Here is a 20893-nt window from a genome sequence, read left to right on the forward strand (position 1 = left end):
TTCAAATATGTTGAATTTTTTGTGTCCTTTGTCAAGCTTCAATAATTTACCTGTTTTTTTACAAGCTTCACAGATGGAGACACCCCTATAGTATCCACTGGAGCACCTGTGTGGGACCCCTAATAAAAAGGGTTTCTTGTGTCCCACACTAGTGCTCCAGCGTCCAGATGTCTAAACAGCTGCTGAGTGTCCTCTCCTTACACAGAATCTAGTTTGCATTTCATTCTAGTAACAAACCCATCTACACAACCAAATTATTTTCAGACAAGTAGGCCCTAAAAAATGTGGGCAAATTCATATGGCCCAAACAATGGTGTTTTATAGGCCGAAAGAAAAATGTTTGATACGAACGAATAATGTGCCCATGAACATAACTATTAAGAAAAGCAACTATAACAGTTAAGAAAAGCACATGGAGCAGCACGAACATAATAAACACAAAAAGAATAGGAACACAGCACAACTACTTACTTTTTTGCAGCACTCTCCGGATCTTTCTGTACTGCTCATGCTCTCTTAATTTTAGGTCCGACTACCGCTTCCTGAGCTGATCTTTCGATCGTCGTACCCCGAAATTCCGGTGCAGACTTTTGACAACTTTCGCCATGATCTTGGCCTTTCTGACATTGGGGTTGGGGTAAGGTCCATACTTTCCATCATAGTCGGCCCTCTTCATTATGTCGACCATCTCCAACATCTCCCCAAAGGACATATTTGATGCCTTATATCGTCTCCTTCTGGATCGGGACGTTTCTAGCTCCGGGCTTTCCTCCTCCTCCTCGTTGGTGTAAATATCAGACACCTGCTCTGACTCCGCCATGTGCTCTTCCCCACTGCACCGAACGAGAAGGGGTGGGGAATAGACTAGAAAGAACATCAGGGGCGGGCGGAGTTTCATGCATGCGCAGTGTCTATAAAGCGTAACACATGTGCGTATTACGTACGATCTATGAGCGGAGGAAGGAGTAACGGAGGCGCCGATCGTGATAACGAAGGTAAGATTTAACATTGGGCCTATACTGCTTCTAGATTGAGGCCTGTATTTGCACAAGTTTAGAAGACTTTAGGCTGACATTAGGGTTGGTCTTGTGTTGTGTCTTGCAGTGAAAATGGATATCTTGAAAGATGAGGACTTTATGGCAATCTTCATTGATATGTTCAGGGAGCTGCCCTGTCTATGGGAGATAAACCACCCTGAATATAAGAACCAAAGAGGAAGGCAGCGCTGGATAATTTGTTGGAATTTGTGAAGACGGTGATCCCCACGGCAGACATCACCTATTTGAAGATCCTAATTGGTGGCCTGAGGAGCACTTATCTAAGGGAGCACAAGAAGGTCACGGATTCCCAAAGATCTGGAGCTGCAGATGACATTTATGTCCCCAGGCTGTGGTTCTATGACAGGCTGCATTTTCTGGTAGGTCAGACTGAACCCAGGCCAGCACTCTCCAGTCTTCCTTCCACGCTTCCTTCCCCCCCAGCTGAGGCTTCTGACACCCAACCTGGGCCTTCCAGGCAGAAACATGTGGAGGAGCCCAGCTTGAGCCAGGTATAGCATTCTTCTAAATATTTCTGGTTGTCCAATCAATGATGTTAACTAGATGTTAGTTTGGAGTACTAATTTATGATTGTGATTGATGATGCAAAAACTACAACCATGTCCCTTTTTCATACACAGGGAAGTCTCAGCCAGGAGGTGGCCGGGCCCAGCAGGCTGCCTGATATCCAAGTCCCTCCCCTCCACCTTCAAAGACAAAGTGGCAGGAAGAGAAGTAACCTGGAGGAGGCTGCCATAGGCCTCTTTTGGAAGGCTACAGAGGCCCTGAGAAGCCCCCACAGTGTGGAGGAGGACTTTGCTTGCATAACTGCCTGCAAAATGCTGCAGATGGAGGAGGGCCAATGACTCCTGTGTGAGTCCTTAATTTTGGAAGCTTTCAATAAGGGGTGAGGGCCCAAATAACATGTGCTACCCACATTTGTAACCTCACACATAGTCCTCCTCCTCCTCCAAGTCCTACTCCTCCTCCTCCTCCTCCAGGTCCTACTCCTCCTCCTCCTCCTCCAGGTCCTACTCCTCCTCCTGCCACATCTCCAACACCAGAGCCACAGCGTGGAAGGAAGCGTGGAAAGAAGACCAGAGAGTGATGAACTGGGTTCAGTCTGGTCTGGCAAAAGATGCAGCCTCTTGTAGTACCACAGCCTGGGGACACAGATGTCATCTGCTGCTTTCATGATCTCTGAGACTTCTGGACCAGACTGCACTCCCTTAGATATGGACTCCTCAGGCCACCAATTTTGATGTAAAATAATTGATGTGTGCCCTGGGGGTCCAAGGCTTCGCCAATTTCTGATGTTTCTCCAGCGTTGCCTCCCTCTTTGTTTGGTTCTGAGCCCTTAAAAGGATTTTTTGTTTCAATTATACTCGCCTATGTGTGTTTTCCTTAAAAAAGGACAGTTTGTGAGGATTCAGGTACATTTCAAAAATACAATGTGAAATTAACAAGGAACACCAACACCAAGCAACCTTTTTGAGATTAAATAATATAAGATATCAATGGTGTTGTGGTAACTTGACACACAAAACACACACAAAAATATTATGGAGTAAAACTAAAAATAAAATAAAACAAAGATCAGCCTTGAAAAAAATACAACCCCCCCCAAAAAAAGCCTTTAAAAAATAAAATCAAAATATATTGTGAAAAATCAAAATATATTGAGGGAATCACGATAAATAATAAAGAAAGAAGTTTGTGAGAAGTCTGTGTGAATATGAGCAGCAAAACGACTTCATTCTTCTCACATTGTAAAGATAAAGAGAGTGCGCTGTATTAAACCATTTTTTACATTGCAGCGTGACGAAAGTGCTGTATCCATTGTGAACGCTAATTTTACCAGACCGAGCTGTTCTGTCTCGGAATTTCTTCTGAGCATGCGTGGCACTTTATGCGTCGGAACTGGCCACACACGGTCGTAATTGACGCGATTGGATTTTGTTGCCGGAAAATTTTATAGCCTGCTCTCAAACTTTGTGTGTCGGAAAATCCGATGGAAAATGTCCGATGGAGCCCACACACGGTCGGAATGTCCAACAACACGCTCCGATCGGACATTTTCTATTGGAAAATCTGACCGTGTGTATGGGGCAAAAGAGAGATCAGCTTGCTGCGCACCAGACACAAGGCAGAAGAAGATGGAGGAGGGTGGTCAGATGATACCCGCTGTGCAGCGGTCACCTGAAATGCAGGATCGGGTGTTGGTCAATGCCAGCATCTGGCTGGAACTCTGTGGAGGACTTGCCTTGGGGGTGATCGGAGGAGTCGAGCGGTTGTGCATGCTATGCCTCAAGTACCATATACCCACGATCGGGGTCAACGCCTGGGCCCGGTGCGGTCATTGTGGGAAGCCATTAACTCGCTTAGGACCGGTGCATCAGGAATTGAGACTACTCCATACACCCGCTCACAGGACTGTGCATGCCGCAACCGCAGGAAGTTCAGAGGGCCGGAGAGTACTGAGAATCACCTGCCAGTGATGGAGGAGAGCTGCCATCAGGTATGTCCTGGGAGAGGTACTGCAGGCTTCTGGACTAGTAGCAGCAACCAATCAGAGTCAGCATTAGAGACTATTCAGAGTGGTTTCTTTTGCATATAGAAGAAGATGTGACAAGAAACACAATGTGCTACAATAGTCTACAGGAATTATGCAGAGGAGGAGCAATAATCTGCATGGTGATGCAGGGAAGAGACTGTAGATGTTATATATGTGCATCAATTCTTCAAGGCTCAATCAAAGTTCTAATTTACAAATATGATGGCAAGGTAATTTGATCTATGAGCATCCCACATACCCCTTTCCCCAACCAAGTTATATCCTCCAATAAACAAAAACAAAAAAAAAGAAAATTACTGTTCATTGTCTCAGAAGTGATATATGAAGGTCGAGCAGCAGGGTGATATGGTAGATGTTAGTAACTAGTGGCAACACACCGCTATATATCTAACTATTGTGACAGGGCTTCAGGGTGTCTGTAGTAAAGGACACTGGTTTCACTGTTTTCTGCAGGATTGGTATTTCTTGGATTGGGTTCTGGAGTCCAGTGATATTGAAAAGTCTTTGGAAGGGAAGAAGCCTCTAACCCTGTGCCCGCATCCTCCACCAATTAACAAAAGGGACATGATTTGACACCATATCAATTCATCCACAGCGTTACCTACCTTGTTCCATTTCCGGGCTAAACTTCTTTGACATATCTGCATAAAGAGAAACACACAGATAACATGTACAGAATATTACCATTGAAAAAGTGCAGTGCATAAAATCTAGTTATGAGTCTAAACATAATTAATGAGTGACAATCCATTAATAACAATATAAAATAATAAACATATAGATAAATTCCATAAAAAGGTCCAGAGAGTACACCGTGAGATATACTACAATATACACCTCAAAAAAATGTGAATTAAGTATCAAAAAAGTCCCAGCTAAAAACTCTGTGGTAGATTGGAAAGAAATCCAGAGATAGCCAATTTGACACCCAAATCCACACCAGAATGCCAGTGACCCCCTTATTTCGTAATCTTATGTCTTATATGAACAGTTTCAGTTGGTGCAGAAACATGAGGCATGCACTGCACAGGTTTATGCATGACCTCTGTCTGTAGTGTGAGACTTGACACTTCCTGTAAAGAAACTCCTTGCTGTAGTGCTTCTCTACCCTGATTCCTGTGCTCACCCCTTGAACTGCAGTTCATATTTCACAGTAACATTTTTAAACATCATATACAGTAATCAAATATGAATTATTGCCAGTTAAGGAAGATTACTGTTTAGTTTAGTGCTCTATCTATATATTGTTCTATTAATTGTGACAGGCTGCACCATGTCATGGGGTCAGAAAGGGTATATATCACACAGGGTTCTCACTGATGCAGGTTTAGGGGCTTCAGGGTTTCTATTTATAGTGGCGTTTCAATGCACTATTCCCAACACACACGTTCCTGTATAAATGGCTGTGAGTAGAGAGTCCGTGTATGCCACAGAAGGTGGCGGGAGGGCGCCCCCTCCCACTGCTTGTAAATGCAATTGAGCAGATAGTTAGCCGCTCCGATTGCTATTACAAGAGAGCTGGCCACTGGCTCTAAGAAATTGCATCATCCCGGTATAACCAACGAAATTCTAGCATTGTACTGGAATGTCACTGGTCTTCAAGTGGTTAATTATTGCCAATTAAGGCAGATTAGTGTTTAGTTTAGTGCTCTGTCTATCTTTCTATCTATTTTAAAAGGGCTTCAGGGTGTCTATTTGTAGTGAAGGACACTGGTTTCACTGTTTTCTGCAATGACATTGATAAGTCTTGGAAGGGAAGAAGCTTCTAACCCTGTGCCCGCATCCTCCACCAATTAACAAAAGGGACATGATCTGACACCATATCAATTCATCCACAGCGTTACCTACCTCGCTTCATTTTCGGGCTAAACGTCTCTGACTTATCTGCATAAAGTGAAACACACAGATAACATGTACAGAATAATACCATTGAAAAAGTGCAGTGCATAAAATCTAGTTATGAGTCTAAATATAATTAATGAGTGACAATCAATTAATAAGAATAAAAAAATAATAAACATATAGATAAATTCCATAAAAAGGTCCAGAGAGTAGACCGTGAAATGTACAACAATATACACCTCAAAAAATATGTGAAGTGACTAGCAAAAAAGTCCCAACTAAAAACTCTGTTAGATTGAAAAGAAATCCAGGGATAGCCAATTTGACACCTAAATTGAATCCACATGACTTCTGTCTGTAGTGTGAGACCTGACACTTCCTGTAAAGAAACTCCTTGCTGTAGTGCTTCTCTAACCTGATTCCTGTGCTCACCCATTGAAGTGCAGTTTATATTTCACAGTAACATTTTTAAACATCATATAATCAAATATGAATTATTGCCAGTTAAGGAAGATTACTGTTTAGTTGAGTGCTCTATCTATCTATTGTTCTATTAATTGTGACAGGGCTGCACCATGTCATGGGGTCAGAAAGGATATATATCAGACAGGGTTCTCACTGATGCAGGTTTAGGGGCTTCAGGGTTTCTATTTATAATGGAGTTCCAATGCACTATTCCCAACACACACGTTCCTGTATAAATGGCTGTGAGTATAAGTGGGTGCCGAAGTGACCACCATCTGGAACCGTGTCAAGTCAGAGCAAAAGAACGTCACCAAGAAGCAGACGTTCATTACCTGGGAGGTGAAAGCTTGGATATACCTGTTCCCGATCCAGGAATCACCAATCCTGGAGAAAACAGAATCATCCTTCACTATGAAAAAGGGCAAAAGTATGTCACCAGCACACCAAGGTTCTCCAGAGTGGGTCCTAAGCTTTAATCAAAAATCACATTTTTACAGCAGAGTGCAATGTTTAAGAGCCACACAGGACCCCTTTCATCAGGCATGTGACGTCACATGTGTCACATGCCTGATGAAGGGGTCCTTCATTAATTCAAAACGTTACAATCTGCTGTAATGATTTGATCGTCGATTAAAGCTTAGGACCCACTCTGGAGATCCTTGGTGTGCTGGTGATATTCTTTTGCTCTTATGCATAGTGAAGGATACTCTTGTTTTCTCCAGGATTGGTAACAGGTGTATCAAAGCTTCCACCTCCCAGGCAACAAACATCAGCTTCTTGGCAGGGCACTCAGCGTGAAAAGGTCTCCACAACCTCCATCACTGGCAAAGAAAGGGAAAAGGTCAGTGCCATAATAATCATCTGAAAATGCTTCAAAACTTTGTTGCAATGCTGCTAAATACATAGCCCAAAAAAAAAACCACCATTTCTCAGCCTTTAGGCCTTACTGGATTGGGTTCTGGAGTCCAGAGACTTTGTGTCAAATCACTGTGTGTACATAACACAATGATAGAAAAAAATGAAAAAATATATAATTTTCTTAATACGAGATAAAAGGTATATATACATGCAAACAAAATTGGTGGCTGAACAAAAAACATGTCAACATGGCATAGCAGTGGCTACTACTCATAGGTTCCGGACTTGGAAAGACAGAGTACTGGAACCACACCCAACATGTTTCAGAATCCCTTCTTGCTTTATAAAGAATATTAACAATGTTGACAATTAATAATAAAAGCAGGATATCAGCCACAAAGATTATAAAAAACAGCAAAGTCCATCCAGGGGTCACTCAAAAACCCAAGACCGCTCACCACACCAGCAGGATCAACATGGAGGCCCAGCAAGACCAGGCACTGGAACGCCCCCAGCAAGGCAGATGTACGGCAGAAGGATTGTATTATGTCCAGTATGACATCAAAAGGTCTGCTGGTGTAAAATGTCCCATGAGAGAGGGGTGAGAGCCCACATACTAAAATTCCGGGCAGGGTGGCTAGCCAAATTTAGGGTGTGCGCTCACACCCCTCTCTCATGGGACATTTTACACCAGCAGACCTTTTGATGTCATACTGGACATAATACAATCCCTCTGCCATACATCTGCCTTCATGGGGGCGTTCCAGTGCCTATTCCTGCTGGGCCTCCATGTTGATCCTGCTGGTTTTTGAGTGACCCCTGGATGGACTTTGCTGTTTTTATAATCTGGATCACAGGACCATTCTTCCAATAGTGAATTTGTGAGGTCAGGCACTGATGTTGGACAAGAAGGCCTGGCTTGCAGTGTCCGCTCTAATTCATCCCAAAGATGTTCTATCGGGTTGAGGTCAGGACTCTGTAGGCCAGTCAAGTTCCTCCACCCCCAGCTCGCTCATCCATGTCTTTATGGACCTTGCTTTGTGCACTGTGCGCAGTCATGTTGGAACATGATTTGGGGATGGCCCCTCTTCCTGTTCCAACATGACGTCTTTAAAAGAGAAGTATGGGTTTCTTTTTTATTTTCCCTATTCATACTTACCTAGGTGGATGCTGCATCTGCCCCCAGCGCCTCTGCACTAAAAACCGAGCGATCAAACACTGCCGATCACTCGGTTTTCAGAGCTCCCTAAGCAGAGAGCTGTAGACTGTCAGTCACAGCTCTCTGCTCTGCTCCTCCACGCTTACTGGAGCGCTGAGCTGTGGAGGGGGTGGGGAGCAGCTGTCTCAGACTCTCAGCGACTCGCTGAGTGGCTGAGAAGGGTGTCAGTCCAGGCACCTGGTGGATCCAGACTCCCATTGTCGACAGGTAGGTGATCACAGGAAGTACATGACATTTTAATTTTACTGGTAATCTGGAGTTACCAAGAGGTCTAAAGTTGACTTCTTACCTCCCTTCAGCCACTGGATGAAATTTGTGTACATGTCTGTAGAACAATACATTCTGTTATATTGTCTTTAATTGAAGAACATTAAATACAATTAAAAAAATACAATAATCACAATAGGCAGTTTATATTTGGGGGGGCTCTTTCTGGTTATTTTTTTCCATTCCCTGTCACCATTGTTGTCCAGTCCATAATGACATGACCTGCTCCTGTAGCCTCCTGGGAGACCCCCGTCTCTCACATATCCAAGGAGTCTGTAGGAGTCCGTGTGCAGAGCATGTGCCAAGGGGCAGAGCTCACATGTCATTGGGGGCCGGGCTGCCTGAACCCAGAAGTAGAAGCTGGCTGAGGAGGATCAAGATGGCAGGCAACCTGAATAGTGAATCACTGCAGGACAACATTGGATCTGCTGGGCAGGTATGTTTTTTTTTTTTTTTATTCCATATGTTTATTAATTTTTGCAAAGGAATACATTTTACAATTAGAACTGTACATTGTGCAACAACGTCAAAGTGCTTTAACAATATGTGAATATGCTTTAACAAGATGTGAATAGTTTTTGCTCACAGTATACATGTGTAACAAGTTATGAACAAGTTGCAATTTTCCTAAAAGTCTTACGTTACTACCGTTAATAGCCCTCTTCACTGGTGTGACACCCCAACTGGGATCTATAGTGTCACACCAGCAGAGAGCGCCTGGTGTACAAATCCTATAAAACTGAGTTTATCTAAAATTAATTAAACAGAACCTTTGTGAATTAATGTTGGGAGAGTATCCAATATTGCTCGGTCAAGAAAGAGTATTGTTTAACCAAGTGATTATGTGATGGATGCAGTATTAGTCCAGTCTTTCCAAGGTTGCCAGTAGGTGTGTATTTTTGTTGTGTGGCCCGTGTGGGCTGCTGATGTGATCTCGTAGCTGAAGTGTAGGGCAACTATGTCTACTACTTGGGTTAGTGTTGGGTGGCTATCTGACTTCCATTGTCTTGCTAGGTTGAGTCTTGCTGCCAGGAGTATGTGTGTAGTTACATGTCTGAAGGAGTATGGGATGTCTTCAATAGTGAGGTTTAAGATTGCCAGTGCTGGTGAGGGGGGGTCTTGATTCGGGTTATCGTTGAGATTAGTCGAAAGACCTTTTCCCAGTATGTCTGGAGGGAAGGGCATGACCATAAAACATGAAGCAGGTCCCCTAGAGAAGCTTTACATCTCCAACATGTGTTGGGGATTCGGGGAATAAAGAACGATTGTTTGGCTGGGGTTATATACCAGCGTAAGGAAATTTTTTGCGTGAGCTCCCAAAGGGCCGCACATTTGGTGACTTTGTAGACAGTTTTAAGTGCCTGCTGCCATTGGGATTCTGTGTAGATGCAGGCAAGGTCTTTGTCCCATTTATGATGTTCATTTGTTTTGGAGAAGGTTTGTTTTTGGTGGAGAGTGTTGTAAAAGTATGAGATACCCTTGGTTTTCGTGGCACTATTAGTGAGGTATTCCCAGGTCTTTGGGTGAATGTTGTAGGTAGGGAAATTGATAGTGCGTAGGCGATGGTGTATGCGTAAGTATGTAAAGTGTTCGGTTGCAGGGAGGTTGAATTCTGATTGTAGTTGGGAAAATGTTTTAATGCTGTTGTCACGGAGTATATCTTGTAGTGAGTGTATACCTTTTATAGTCCAAGCTGTTAGTGAGAGGTCAGGCATTAAATGTTGAAGAACATTTAAGTGTATGTGGGATTGTGGGGTGCTAGGTTTATATGTGTGGGAGGCTGTCAATTTCGACCACGCATGGGCCGAGGCTTTCATGGTAGGAGATAAATACGTCGGTACTGTGGAGCCCAACGGAATGCTGAGTAACCAGGTTTTTAGATTAGGGCGGATGAGCAAAGAGTCTTCTATTTGTCCCCATAGTCTTCTATGTCCCCATAGTGTTCTCGGACTAGGTTGGAACCAACCTGGTAACTAGGCTAGAATAGCTATAGCTGCTAAATAGTAATCTTCAAAGTCTATAGAACCCATACCACCAGCTAGTTTGTGTTTAATCAATTTGGAGTGGGCACATCAAGGTCGTTTGCCATTCCACAGGAATTTATTAAACAATGTATGGAGGGATCTGAAGAATGTAGCTGGTAGTGGGATGGGAAGAGTTCTGAAGTAGTAAAGCAATTGGGGAAGGCAAATCATCTTGAAGGCCGCTAGTCTGCCTGTCCAAGATAATTCATGCTTTGCTATTTGTTATGTGACCGCTTGGATGGTCTGGAGGAGTGGTGGGAAGTTGCATGAGTAAAGATTTTTAGTCGTTCTTGGTAAGTGAATACCTAGGTATGCTATATCTGTAGTTGCCCATGCAAATGGGTATTGTGCTTGTAATAAGTTTTTCATAGTAGCGTCTATGTTGATATCTAGTATAAAGGATTTGGTAGTGTTCACTTTGTAGTACGAGACCGAGCTAAACCAGTTTAGTAATTTTTGTACCTCAGCCAGGGAGTCAGTCGGGTTGGTAAGGATGAGAATAACATCATCAGCGAACAGGCTGATTTTGTGATGTACATTGCCAATTACTAGGCCGGATCTGCTTGGGTGGGAACGGATGTGTTCCGGTAGAGGTTCCATGAGTAAGGTAAATATGAGGGGTGATAGCGGGCATACCTGGCGTGTGCCATTGGTAATGGCAAACGGACAGGATAACATGCCTTCCGTATACACTTGGGCTTCTGGATTAGAGTACAGTGCCATAATGGCACTCAAAATGTTACCTTGATATCCAAATTTTTGGAGGACCGCATGTAGGTAGGACCAATGGACTCCATCGAATGCCTTCTCTGCATCCAAAGACAGGAGCAGAGAAGGCGTTCCTATACTTTCGGCCTGGTGTATGATAATAATCATTCTTCTGATGGTGTCAGAAGACTGTCTACCTTTATTGAACCCCGTCTGGTCATGGTGGATTAGAGTTGGCATAATTTGGATTAGTCTTGTTGCTATCGCTTTAGCATATATTTTGAGGTTGAGGTTGAGCAGAGATATCGGGCGAAAATTTTGGGGGACATTCGACTCTTTCCCTGGCTTCGGTAACGTTATAACCAATGTTGTTAGGTATTCCTTTGAGAAGGAGGAAGAGGAGGCAGCGTGATTGAAGAGTTCGATGAGGTGTGGTATTAGTTGAGGGGCGTATTGTTTATAACATTCCCCTGTCATTCCATCGGGTCCTGGTGCCTTACCGTTAGGTAGTGAGTCTATGGTGTTCTTAATCTCTTGGGTCGTAAAGGGAGCATTTAGTTCAGTCAGTTGGTCACCAGTCAGAGTAGGTAGTTTTAGATTGTTGAGAAAATGATCTATGTCGGCTTGTGTAGGTTGCAGGGTGTGAGGGTCCCGGTGTAGGTTGTAGAGGTCGCCATAGTAGGCACTAAAAGCGTCGGCTATGTCTTGGGGGTTACTTAGCGGAGTTGACATGTGGGGGTGAATTCGATGGGATATTTTAGTTTTCACACGTCTACCTTTAAGTCGTTGTGAAAGTCTTTTCCCTGCTTTGTTAGAGGTGGAATAAGTGGTCGCTTTAAATTTTCTTTGAAGGAATTTGCAGGAGTGAAGTAAAAGAGTTTTTAGTTCCTGTCTCAGAGAGAGTAATTGGTTTGTCAGTGGGTCTTGCGGGTTAGTTTTGTGTTTTAATTCTAGGGTCTCTATCTGAGCTGTGATTTCATCCACACGCTGCGTCCCCTTTCATTTATGATATAAACCCATTTTAAGTAACATTCCTCTCATGTACGCCTTGTGCGCACTCCCCACCACGGCAGGATTGGAGACCGAGCCTTTGTTTAGCATGAAAAAGTCAGTAATGTGGTCTTTTATTTCTAGGGCGTATTTGTCATTTTGGATAATAAAGTTGTTAGCTCTCCATATAAATGCGTTTTGCCCTAGGTTAGAATCTTGTATGGTAATTGAGATAGGGGCATGGTCCGACCATGTCGTGGTGTGGATCACAGAATTCAATATTTTTTGGAGAATGTATTTGTCGGTTAGGAACAAATCTATTCTCGAATATGAGCTATGTCTGGAGGAAAAGAAAGTAAAGTCTTGTTCTGAACCATGATGGCAGCACCAAACATCATAAAGGTCCTGGGAAGAGATGTATTTTTTTCAAGGGTGAATCTCGTCTCTTTGCTGGTGACGTGGAATCCATGCATATGTCTGGTACTAGATTGAAGTCTCCACATATTATTACGTGGCCTTTTTGAGTGTATTTGGTGGTGTTTATGACTCTGCGTAAGAATTTCATTTGGTGGGAGTTTGGTGCGTAGAGATTGATTATGGAATATGTCACTCTATTAATGCTGTACACTAGGACGATAAAGCGACCTTCTGGGTCTGTTGTGACATTTAGTAGTTGGAAATCTACGGTGTCTTTGATCGCGATCATGACTCCTCTAGCTTTAGTGGAGTGCATTGCGTGGAAGACATGAGGAAAGTGTCGGTTGTTACAAAGGGATGAGTTTGATGCTAACAAGTGGGTTTCCTGGACACAAAGAATGTCACTATGGAGAGCCGTAGCGGTTTTCCAGAGTGAGTGGCGCTTGGTGGGATGGTTGAGTCCGTTGGTGTTTAGCGAGAGAATGTTGATCGGCATCTTGTGGTTGTGAGGTTGGTGAGTGATGTGTGCAACACTTACAGTTTGTCGATGTATTCTGTATCCTAAGGTGCCTGGCAGCTTTATTCAGAAGTAGGTAGACAGAAGTCCAAAATCTGGAAGCAAGTTGGCTAAAAGACTGCAAATAGAGCAATATGTTAGGAACAAAAACAATGAGGACTGCACAAGGGTGTAGAGGTAGGAAGTCTGTTAACCACTTTGACAATGGTAGGATTGCTGAACTGATGAGAGCAATATGATGCAGAGAATAAAGAGGAGGTGCGTATCACCTTGAAAGCCTCTGTTGTGGGGTATATAAAGTTATTAACTCGGGAGTGTGAGAACAGGGGTTCGCTTGGTGTCAGAGCTCAGGGGAGCTGTAGTGACCTTATTCGGCCTTTTAGACTTGTATCTGTGTGCCATTCAGGTGTATCTGTTGTTTGTGTTGCCGTGAGGTGTACTAGATCCTTTGCCATTTGGAGCTGCTGAGGGAGGTTCTGGTATTATGCCCCAGGATTGAAGGAGCCGGAGACCTTTGTCTAGGTCAACAATCGAGTGTGATTGACCATTCCTCACAACAAGGATAGTGGCTGGATATCGCCATTTGTAGGGTACCTTGTGATTCTGAAGGCCCTTGGTGACCGGGTTCATCTGACGTCGCAGTTGGAGGGTGAACTTGGAAAGATCTGGAAAAAATTGAATCTCTGTGTATGGAGCAGGTAGAGATGATTTAGCCTTGACGCCCATGAGAAGTTTTTCTTTAATGTGATAGAAATGTACCCTCATGAGGACATCTCTAGGGACCGAGGCTGCCAAGTGGGATGGTTTAGCGATTCTGTGTATTCTATCTATTATAACATCCCTCGGAGACGCTTCAGGTATAATGGTGTGCATCAGTTCTTTTGCATACTGTGGTAGGTCTGCAGGTGGTATGGACTCAGGGATACCTCTCAGCTTAATATTGTTCCTGCGGGACCTGTCCTCTAAATCGGCCAGCTTGGCACGCACCCACGACTGTTCCTCCTTTACAGCTTCATATGAGTCAATGACTTCATTAATTGTGGTGGTACATTCAGTGAGGCCTCTTTCAGTATTATGCACTCTGTCATCTAAAGAGTGTAAGTCAGAGGTGATTTTGTGGAACATGGAGGATAAGTCAGTCATAAGTGAGGACTGCAGGGAGATTAACATGTCCTTTAGGGTGGTATCGATTACCGGTTGGCCTGAGGTGGGGAAGGAGGCCATGGAAGAGTGCAAGGCCTGGTGCATAGAGAAGGGATTTGGAGCCTGGGCCTCAATTAGCTGACGCTGCAGCCGCAGCGCCGGCACATCTAGCTGCATTTTAGCCTTTGCTGGGCTGCCTGGTAGGGGATCACCTTCTGGGGAACAAGGGGTCTCAGCATGGGTACCTGGATCTAGCTGATGCTCCAGGATATCGTCCGGGAGGTCCGTGTAGGTGTCTTGAGGTGTCTTGTTGTTCACTGATCGCTGGTTTGTAGGCAAATTCAGTGAGTTTTTGCTGTTTGTGGTCCGTGAAACGCTTCCTGGAGGCCTGAATTTTGTTCTCCATTGTGGCAGAAGCAAGGATGGCTGTGGATGGGATCTCTGGTGTGGCCTGTGTCGTTGTTTCTTTCCCCTGGCTGACGAGCTGTGTGATTAAGTATCCAGTCTCCGGCTGGCCACGCCCCCCGGCAGGTATGTGTTTTGAACAGATGTTTGGGAGGATTGGGGGCGGGGGGGCAGGGGGATTGGGAGCTTTTGAACATCCAAAGAACAACGTATGGACATTTTGAATTAATTTGTTCTTGGACTGTACTAGTCAAATTGGACCCCTTAAAGTAGAACTAAAGACTTTCTTTGTAAAAGTGTAAGCAGGCAGGCTATTTATTGCACAAGGTACTATTTTAAAATGTACGCTGAGCATGCGCAGCTCAGTATACGTTCTGGCATGGTGCCTGTGTGCCGGGATGACTGAACTCCTGTTTATGGGTGGAAGTTACATCATCCCACATTTGAGAGATGGTACAATTTATTGTGAATAGCTGCCCAGTGCACCTCCCAAAGGCATAAACACTGCAATGCAGCACGGTGCCCTGTGCTTTGCCCTGCCATAAAATGCAGCCTACCCCATTACTGCATGCATTGCTGTGAGTTTCAACCCATTTATATTGCATTTGCTGTTTAACTCAATGTAATGCGCTGTTACACGCATCAACGCATGACAACACATAGGACTTTATCTACATAACTATATTAGGGACTGAGAACATTTTGAGCCCATTAAGCCTCGTACACCTGGTACAGTTGGCAGGGGATTGTCTGTTGACAGACTGTTGTCCTAAAATCTGACCATTAGTACGCTTCTTCTGACAATTGTTGTCCAACTTTCAGCCAACAAATGTTGGATGGCAGGCTAGTAATTTTTTGGTGGACACCGGTCTGTTGTCTGATTTTCGTATTGTCGGTACACAAGACAGTCACACAAAAGTGAAAAGTACAAACACGCATGCTCGGAATCAATGCTCACCAAACACCAAATTAGCAGAAGGGGCCCAAAGGGTGGCGCTCAAGAGCTGAAATTCCTCATAGTACATCACTACGTTCATGTTTGTTGGCTGACAATTGTGTACCTTTAGTATGCAAGACAAGTTCCTCGCACACGCCCTTTTGGACAAAGGAACCTGGCACACGCCCTTTTTGAAGGAACTCGGCAGGTAGGTTGTTCTATGTACATCTTGGAGAACTAAGCACAAATCTTCTGTGGGTGTCGGCTGCCTCCAATCCTTCTGTCTCTTCATGTCATCCCAGACAGACTCCGTGATGGTGAGTTCCGGGCTCTGAGGGGGCCAAACCATGACTTCCAGGACTCCTTGTACTTATTTACACTGAAGATAGTTCTTAATGACATTGGCTGTATGTTTGTGGTGGTTGTTCTGCTGCAGAATACATTTCAGGCCAATCTCCTCCCTAATGGTATGGCATGATGGAGTAGTATATCCCTGTATTTCTCAGCATTGAGGACACCAGTGATCCTGACCAAATCTTGCCCCAAACTTGCAAGGAACCTTCACCATGCTTCAGTTGCCGGCAGACACTCAATATTGTATCGCTCTCCAGCCCTTCACCCAACAAACTGCCTCCTGCTACAGACAAATATTTCACATGTTACTCATCAGTCCTAGGTTTTCCTACATAGTTGAATCACTTAGCCTTTTTTCCACATAGGAGGCTTTTTGGCCACAATTCTTTCAATTCTTCCATGAAGACCACTTCTGGCCAGACTTCTCCAGACAGTAGATGGAGGTGCCTTGGTCCCACTAGTCTTCCAGTTCTGTGCTGATGGCAGTGCTGGACATCTTCCGATGTGGAAGGGAAGAAAGCATGATGTGTCTTTCATCTGCTGCATTCAGTTCCCTTGGCTGACCACTGCGTCTACGCTTCTCAGCGTTACCTAGTCAATTGTTTCATCAATGCTGGGAAAAAAAGGCAGATATTTATCCATCATGCCGTACTATCAGGGAGGCTTGTGATTGGCCCCAACTCTATTCTGTAGCGGACAACCACCCCAAGCATCCAGCCAATGTCATTAAGAAATATCTTCAGTGTAAATAAGGAATCTTTAAAGTGATGGCTTGGCCCCCACAGAGCCCTCAGTATCATGGAGTCTGTCTGGGATGACATGAAGAGACAAAAGGATTTGAGGCAGCCGACATCCACAGATCTGTGCGTAGTTCTCCAAGATGTTTGGAACAACCTGCCTACTGAGTTCCTTCATATACTGTGTGCAAGTCTACCTTGAGGAATTGATGGGGTTTTGAAGGCAAGGGGCAGTCACACCAAATAAAGCTGGCATAGAGATTTTATTTGTTTTTTATTATTATTATTACTAATTGCTGCATCAATTAGTTAGAGAGGGGTTGGCTGTATGGATTGTCAAGCCAGGAATCCCTTCATGTAGGGGAGGTTTAATAAGTAAATGTTGAACACCTACCATGAAAGAATAACCAAACCCAATCAGCGCCGGGTGCACTGCCCCACAATCCTGAAGAGAAAAAAAGACAGCATTAGTGCTGAATACAATGAGGATCTCAGTTATGAATTGTAAATGAAGTATAGTATTTATTAGTCACATAGCCATATACACATTCATATTCTTTAACTATGGGTTTTCTCTCCAACTGTGAAGGACAGTTATATCAGGGTTATTATCCATAAGGGGAAATCAGGAATGTGTCTTCTTTTATGTTGTAAATACTAGGATGGAGCCTACCTAGGTTCCCCCATGCTCATCCAGAGCTGAGCATCATATGGCTGCCAAGCAAGTTGCGGGTGCTGGCACCAATTGTGTCCCTAGCAACCATCAATGTCACTGGCACATTGCTTTCATGGCCAGAAATCAACAAACATAAAAGCAAAGGAGTGGGGATAGCAATGACACCACTGCCCAAATATGATCACAATGATGTCACTATTATCCCCACTACTTCAATTATTTAGATAAAGACAGTTTGGGAAGCGGTCATTCAGGATCGGTCTTGTTGCACCGGGTACATCAGTTTTTTTTTTCATTTTGATGAGTCAGTGAGCAGTGGGCATTGTTATTAATGATGGATTTACAACATCTGACATTTTAGGAGGATTTTTATTATTTTAATAAGGACTTATCAAACACTTGGGTATATTTATTTCCGGGTGACAACTTTTTTTTTGCTTTGAGAATGAGTAGGTTTATAATTTTCCCCTGTACTCATTCACATGGGGGGGGGGGGGTTGGTTAAACTTAAGCTCATTATTATGTACAGTATTTTTTGGTATCCTGTCTCTATCTAAAAATCAATAAAAACAGATGTTACAGATGTTACACGTGTAATGTTACGGGCTGCAGAACTATTTTCCTTACACAAGATGGCAGTAGCAAGTGTTATTTATTTTTAGTTTAGGCTGTGGCACTCTGGGAAATGTAGTCTGGAAAAGAACCTGAGCCATGGCCATCACCGGGAAACCAACTATGACACCCAGGGATACCTGGGAGCAGGAAGTGTCTTAAAAATGAAATCCCAGGAAGGAGGAAGGTCAGTTGGGGAGTGTGTCAACCGGAGAGAGGATGAGAGAAGTGCTGTGCAGTGCCAAGCCCTGCTGTGCTGAGTTTCATTGGATGCTGCTGTATCCTCAGGTGGCTGGACCGAGCTGAGCCTGCTGTACCATCAACTGCTCTGGTGCCTACTCTTCAATGTCCGTCTGGGATATGGGCCACCACCACCAAGGCCTGATGGGGAAATGCAGGAGGGAACCACCAAGGTACCTGCCATCTCGCCTGCCATCAGTGATGATCACCTGCGAGAAATGGGACCCTCCAACGGTTCATCCAACCAAATGACAAAGAGGAATTGCAGAGAGGGGGAGTGGTGAGCAGGTCACAGACTCAGTTAAGCTGAATCGTTGTTGACACTGTCAGTTTTCATTTGCAATAAGTTGCAGTTATATACCCTGCACTCACTATTGTGCTAATTACTCATTCTGTTGCTAGACTAGGCCCAACGCTGCCAAGTTATCTGTTCTTCTTCCCAGAGCTCTGCACCCTGCACACCCTAACACCTCATTGCTGCAAGTGGGTCTGCCTTTGCTTAAAGAACCAAACTGCATCTAAAGACTCCCCTTCCTTGCTACTTATTTCTCCAGGTGAAACCTTAACACCCAACCTATAGACATACCCTTATTTTTCTGCATGCCAACATCTCAAAAGGGCCCCAATGTAGCCAGCAGAAGATCACTTCAAAGACTATACTCAGATTACTTTATCCTGAGGACAGATCTGTGTTCAGCTTTACAGTATAATCTCTCAGGCCTAAACTTACCCCCTTTGTTTGTCTCAAGTGGAACAATTGATCCATGTTTGTTACTTTGTTGGCCACTTGGGGCAATTTGTCTCATATGGAGCTACCATTTATACCCTTGGGGTCACAGTACATGCTTAAATTTGAAGCCCTTGTAATGGACTTATTGAAGCTAATTGTGTATTCCTTTTTGTGTTCCTGTTGGTTGACTTTAAAGTAAAATCTGTGAGGTGAACTTACACAGGAAGCTTGGTCTCACTGACCTGGATCGCGGCGATCTCCCGCTATGAGCCCTCATATAGCCGCCTTACCGTCCGGGGCTTAGAAATAACCTCGGCATTATTTCCTTAACGTACCTCGTCAGGAGGTACATATGGGAGCATTCTAGTTGGTTGGTGCCGTCACATGTGCAGCACCAACCAATCAGAACCCGCGTAGCCATCCTGTCACAGCGGGTGAAGAGGAGAGAAAGCCACATGGATTTAAAATCCCCTGACTGGTAAAGCGGCTGTACAATCTATCAGAACTGGAGATCGCCACACTCTGGGTTAGGGGGATGGGGAGGGGGTCCAGTGTAAGTTCATCTTACAGATGATTTTACCCCCTTCCTGACCAGAGCACTTTTTACAATTTAGCACTGCGTCGATTTAACTGACAATTGTGCGGTCATGCAAGGCTGTACCCAAACGAAATTTGTGTCCTTTTTTCCTACAAATAGAGCTTTCTTTTGGTGGTATTTGATCAACTCTGCGTTTTTTATTTTTTGCTCTTTAAACAAAAAAAAGCAACAATTTAAAAAAAAAACAAAACAATATTTTTACTTTTTGCTATAATAAATACCCCCAAAAATGTCAAATTTCTTCATCAGTTTAGGCCAATATATAGTCTTAAAAAAACGCAATAAGTGTATATTGATTGGTTTAAATATGGCATTTTCATTATTTTTTTTTACTAGCAATGGCAGTGATCTGCGTTTTTTTAGCAGTACTGCGACATTGTGGCGGACATATCGGACACTTTAGACTTGTTTTTGGGACCATTGACATTTATACAGCAATCAGTGCTATAAAAATGGAAATGCACTGATTACTATAAAAATGCACTGATTACTGTGTAAATGTCACTGGCAGGAAAGGGATTAACACTAGGGGGCGATCAAGGGGTTACATGTGTTTCCTAGTGTGTGTGTCTAACTGCATGGGGATAGGACTGACTGGAGGAGGAGAGAGATCGCTGTTCCTGATCACTAGGAACAAACTATATGTCTCCTCCCCCCTGACAGACAGAACAGGGATTTGTGTGTTTACACACGCAAATCCCTGTGCTGGCTCTAGTTCCCGCGACCACGGATGGTCGGCTGCGATCATGCCCGCCGGCCACACGCATCAGGTCCCTTGCAGTGCCGCGGGTGCGTCGCCTCCGGTGGCTCTTTAAGGGCTGAAACGTACCCATACGTTGTTTTGCGCAGCTGTGCCATTCTACCGACGTATATTGACGTGAGCCAATGTGCCAATATACTTTGTGATACTTTTATAACGCAAACCTGCCAATACAGTTACGAATCAAATTTCAGACGTTATTCAGAGATTTGGCTGTATCCGAATTTCTGAATCACAATAGTTAAGAATTTCAACAAATCCGATTTGTTTACAAATTTCAACAAATCCAAAATAAATTATAACAAAACAAATTATTCAAATTTGAAAAGGAATTAATAATTGACAAATGATTTGAATTCAAAATTGAAAATTAATTAGAATTTGGAATTGAATTTGAAATGGAAAAATGTTGCAATAAATACAGTAAGGTAAAAAAGTCAAATAAGATGACGATTCCTGCTTATACTGCTTTTTAGAATACAGCAGAATAGAATAGAATAGCATATATAATAGAATAGAATAGAAAATAATAGAATGCCATAGAATATATTCTATTCTATTTTATTCTGTTATATAGAGTAGCCTAATGCCCCGTACACACAATCAGAATTCGGCCAGCAAAAGACCGATGAGAGCTTTTGGTTGGAAAATGCGACCGTGTGTATGCTCCATTGGACTTTTGCTGGCCGAATTTCCGCCAGCAAAAGATTGAGAGCATGTTCTATATTTTTCGGTCAGAAAAAGTTCCGATCGGAAATTCTGATCGGCTCTAGCAATTCCGA

General features: G+C 43.7%; 1 protein-coding gene across 2 annotated transcripts in view; it reads right to left on the reverse strand.

Moving 5' to 3' along the window:
- Positions 1-20893, reverse strand: part of LOC141123342 (cytosolic phospholipase A2 gamma-like) — a 230560-nt gene that overhangs the window by 69946 nt on the left and 139721 nt on the right. For both annotated transcript variants that reach the window (XM_073612048.1, XM_073612049.1), the window contains exons 9-12: positions 16890-16940; positions 8286-8321; positions 5461-5496; positions 4218-4253 (exon numbers count right to left, since the gene is read on the reverse strand). In XM_073612048.1, coding sequence (XP_073468149.1) covers positions 4218-4253; positions 5461-5496; positions 8286-8321; positions 16890-16940 — 159 coding nt within the window. The remainder of the gene's footprint in view (positions 1-4217; positions 4254-5460; positions 5497-8285; positions 8322-16889; positions 16941-20893) is intronic.

Source organism: Aquarana catesbeiana, linkage group LG01 (genome assembly GCF_042186555.1).
Source record: "Aquarana catesbeiana isolate 2022-GZ linkage group LG01, ASM4218655v1, whole genome shotgun sequence".
NCBI classification, from domain to species: domain Eukaryota; kingdom Metazoa; phylum Chordata; class Amphibia; order Anura; family Ranidae; genus Aquarana; species Aquarana catesbeiana.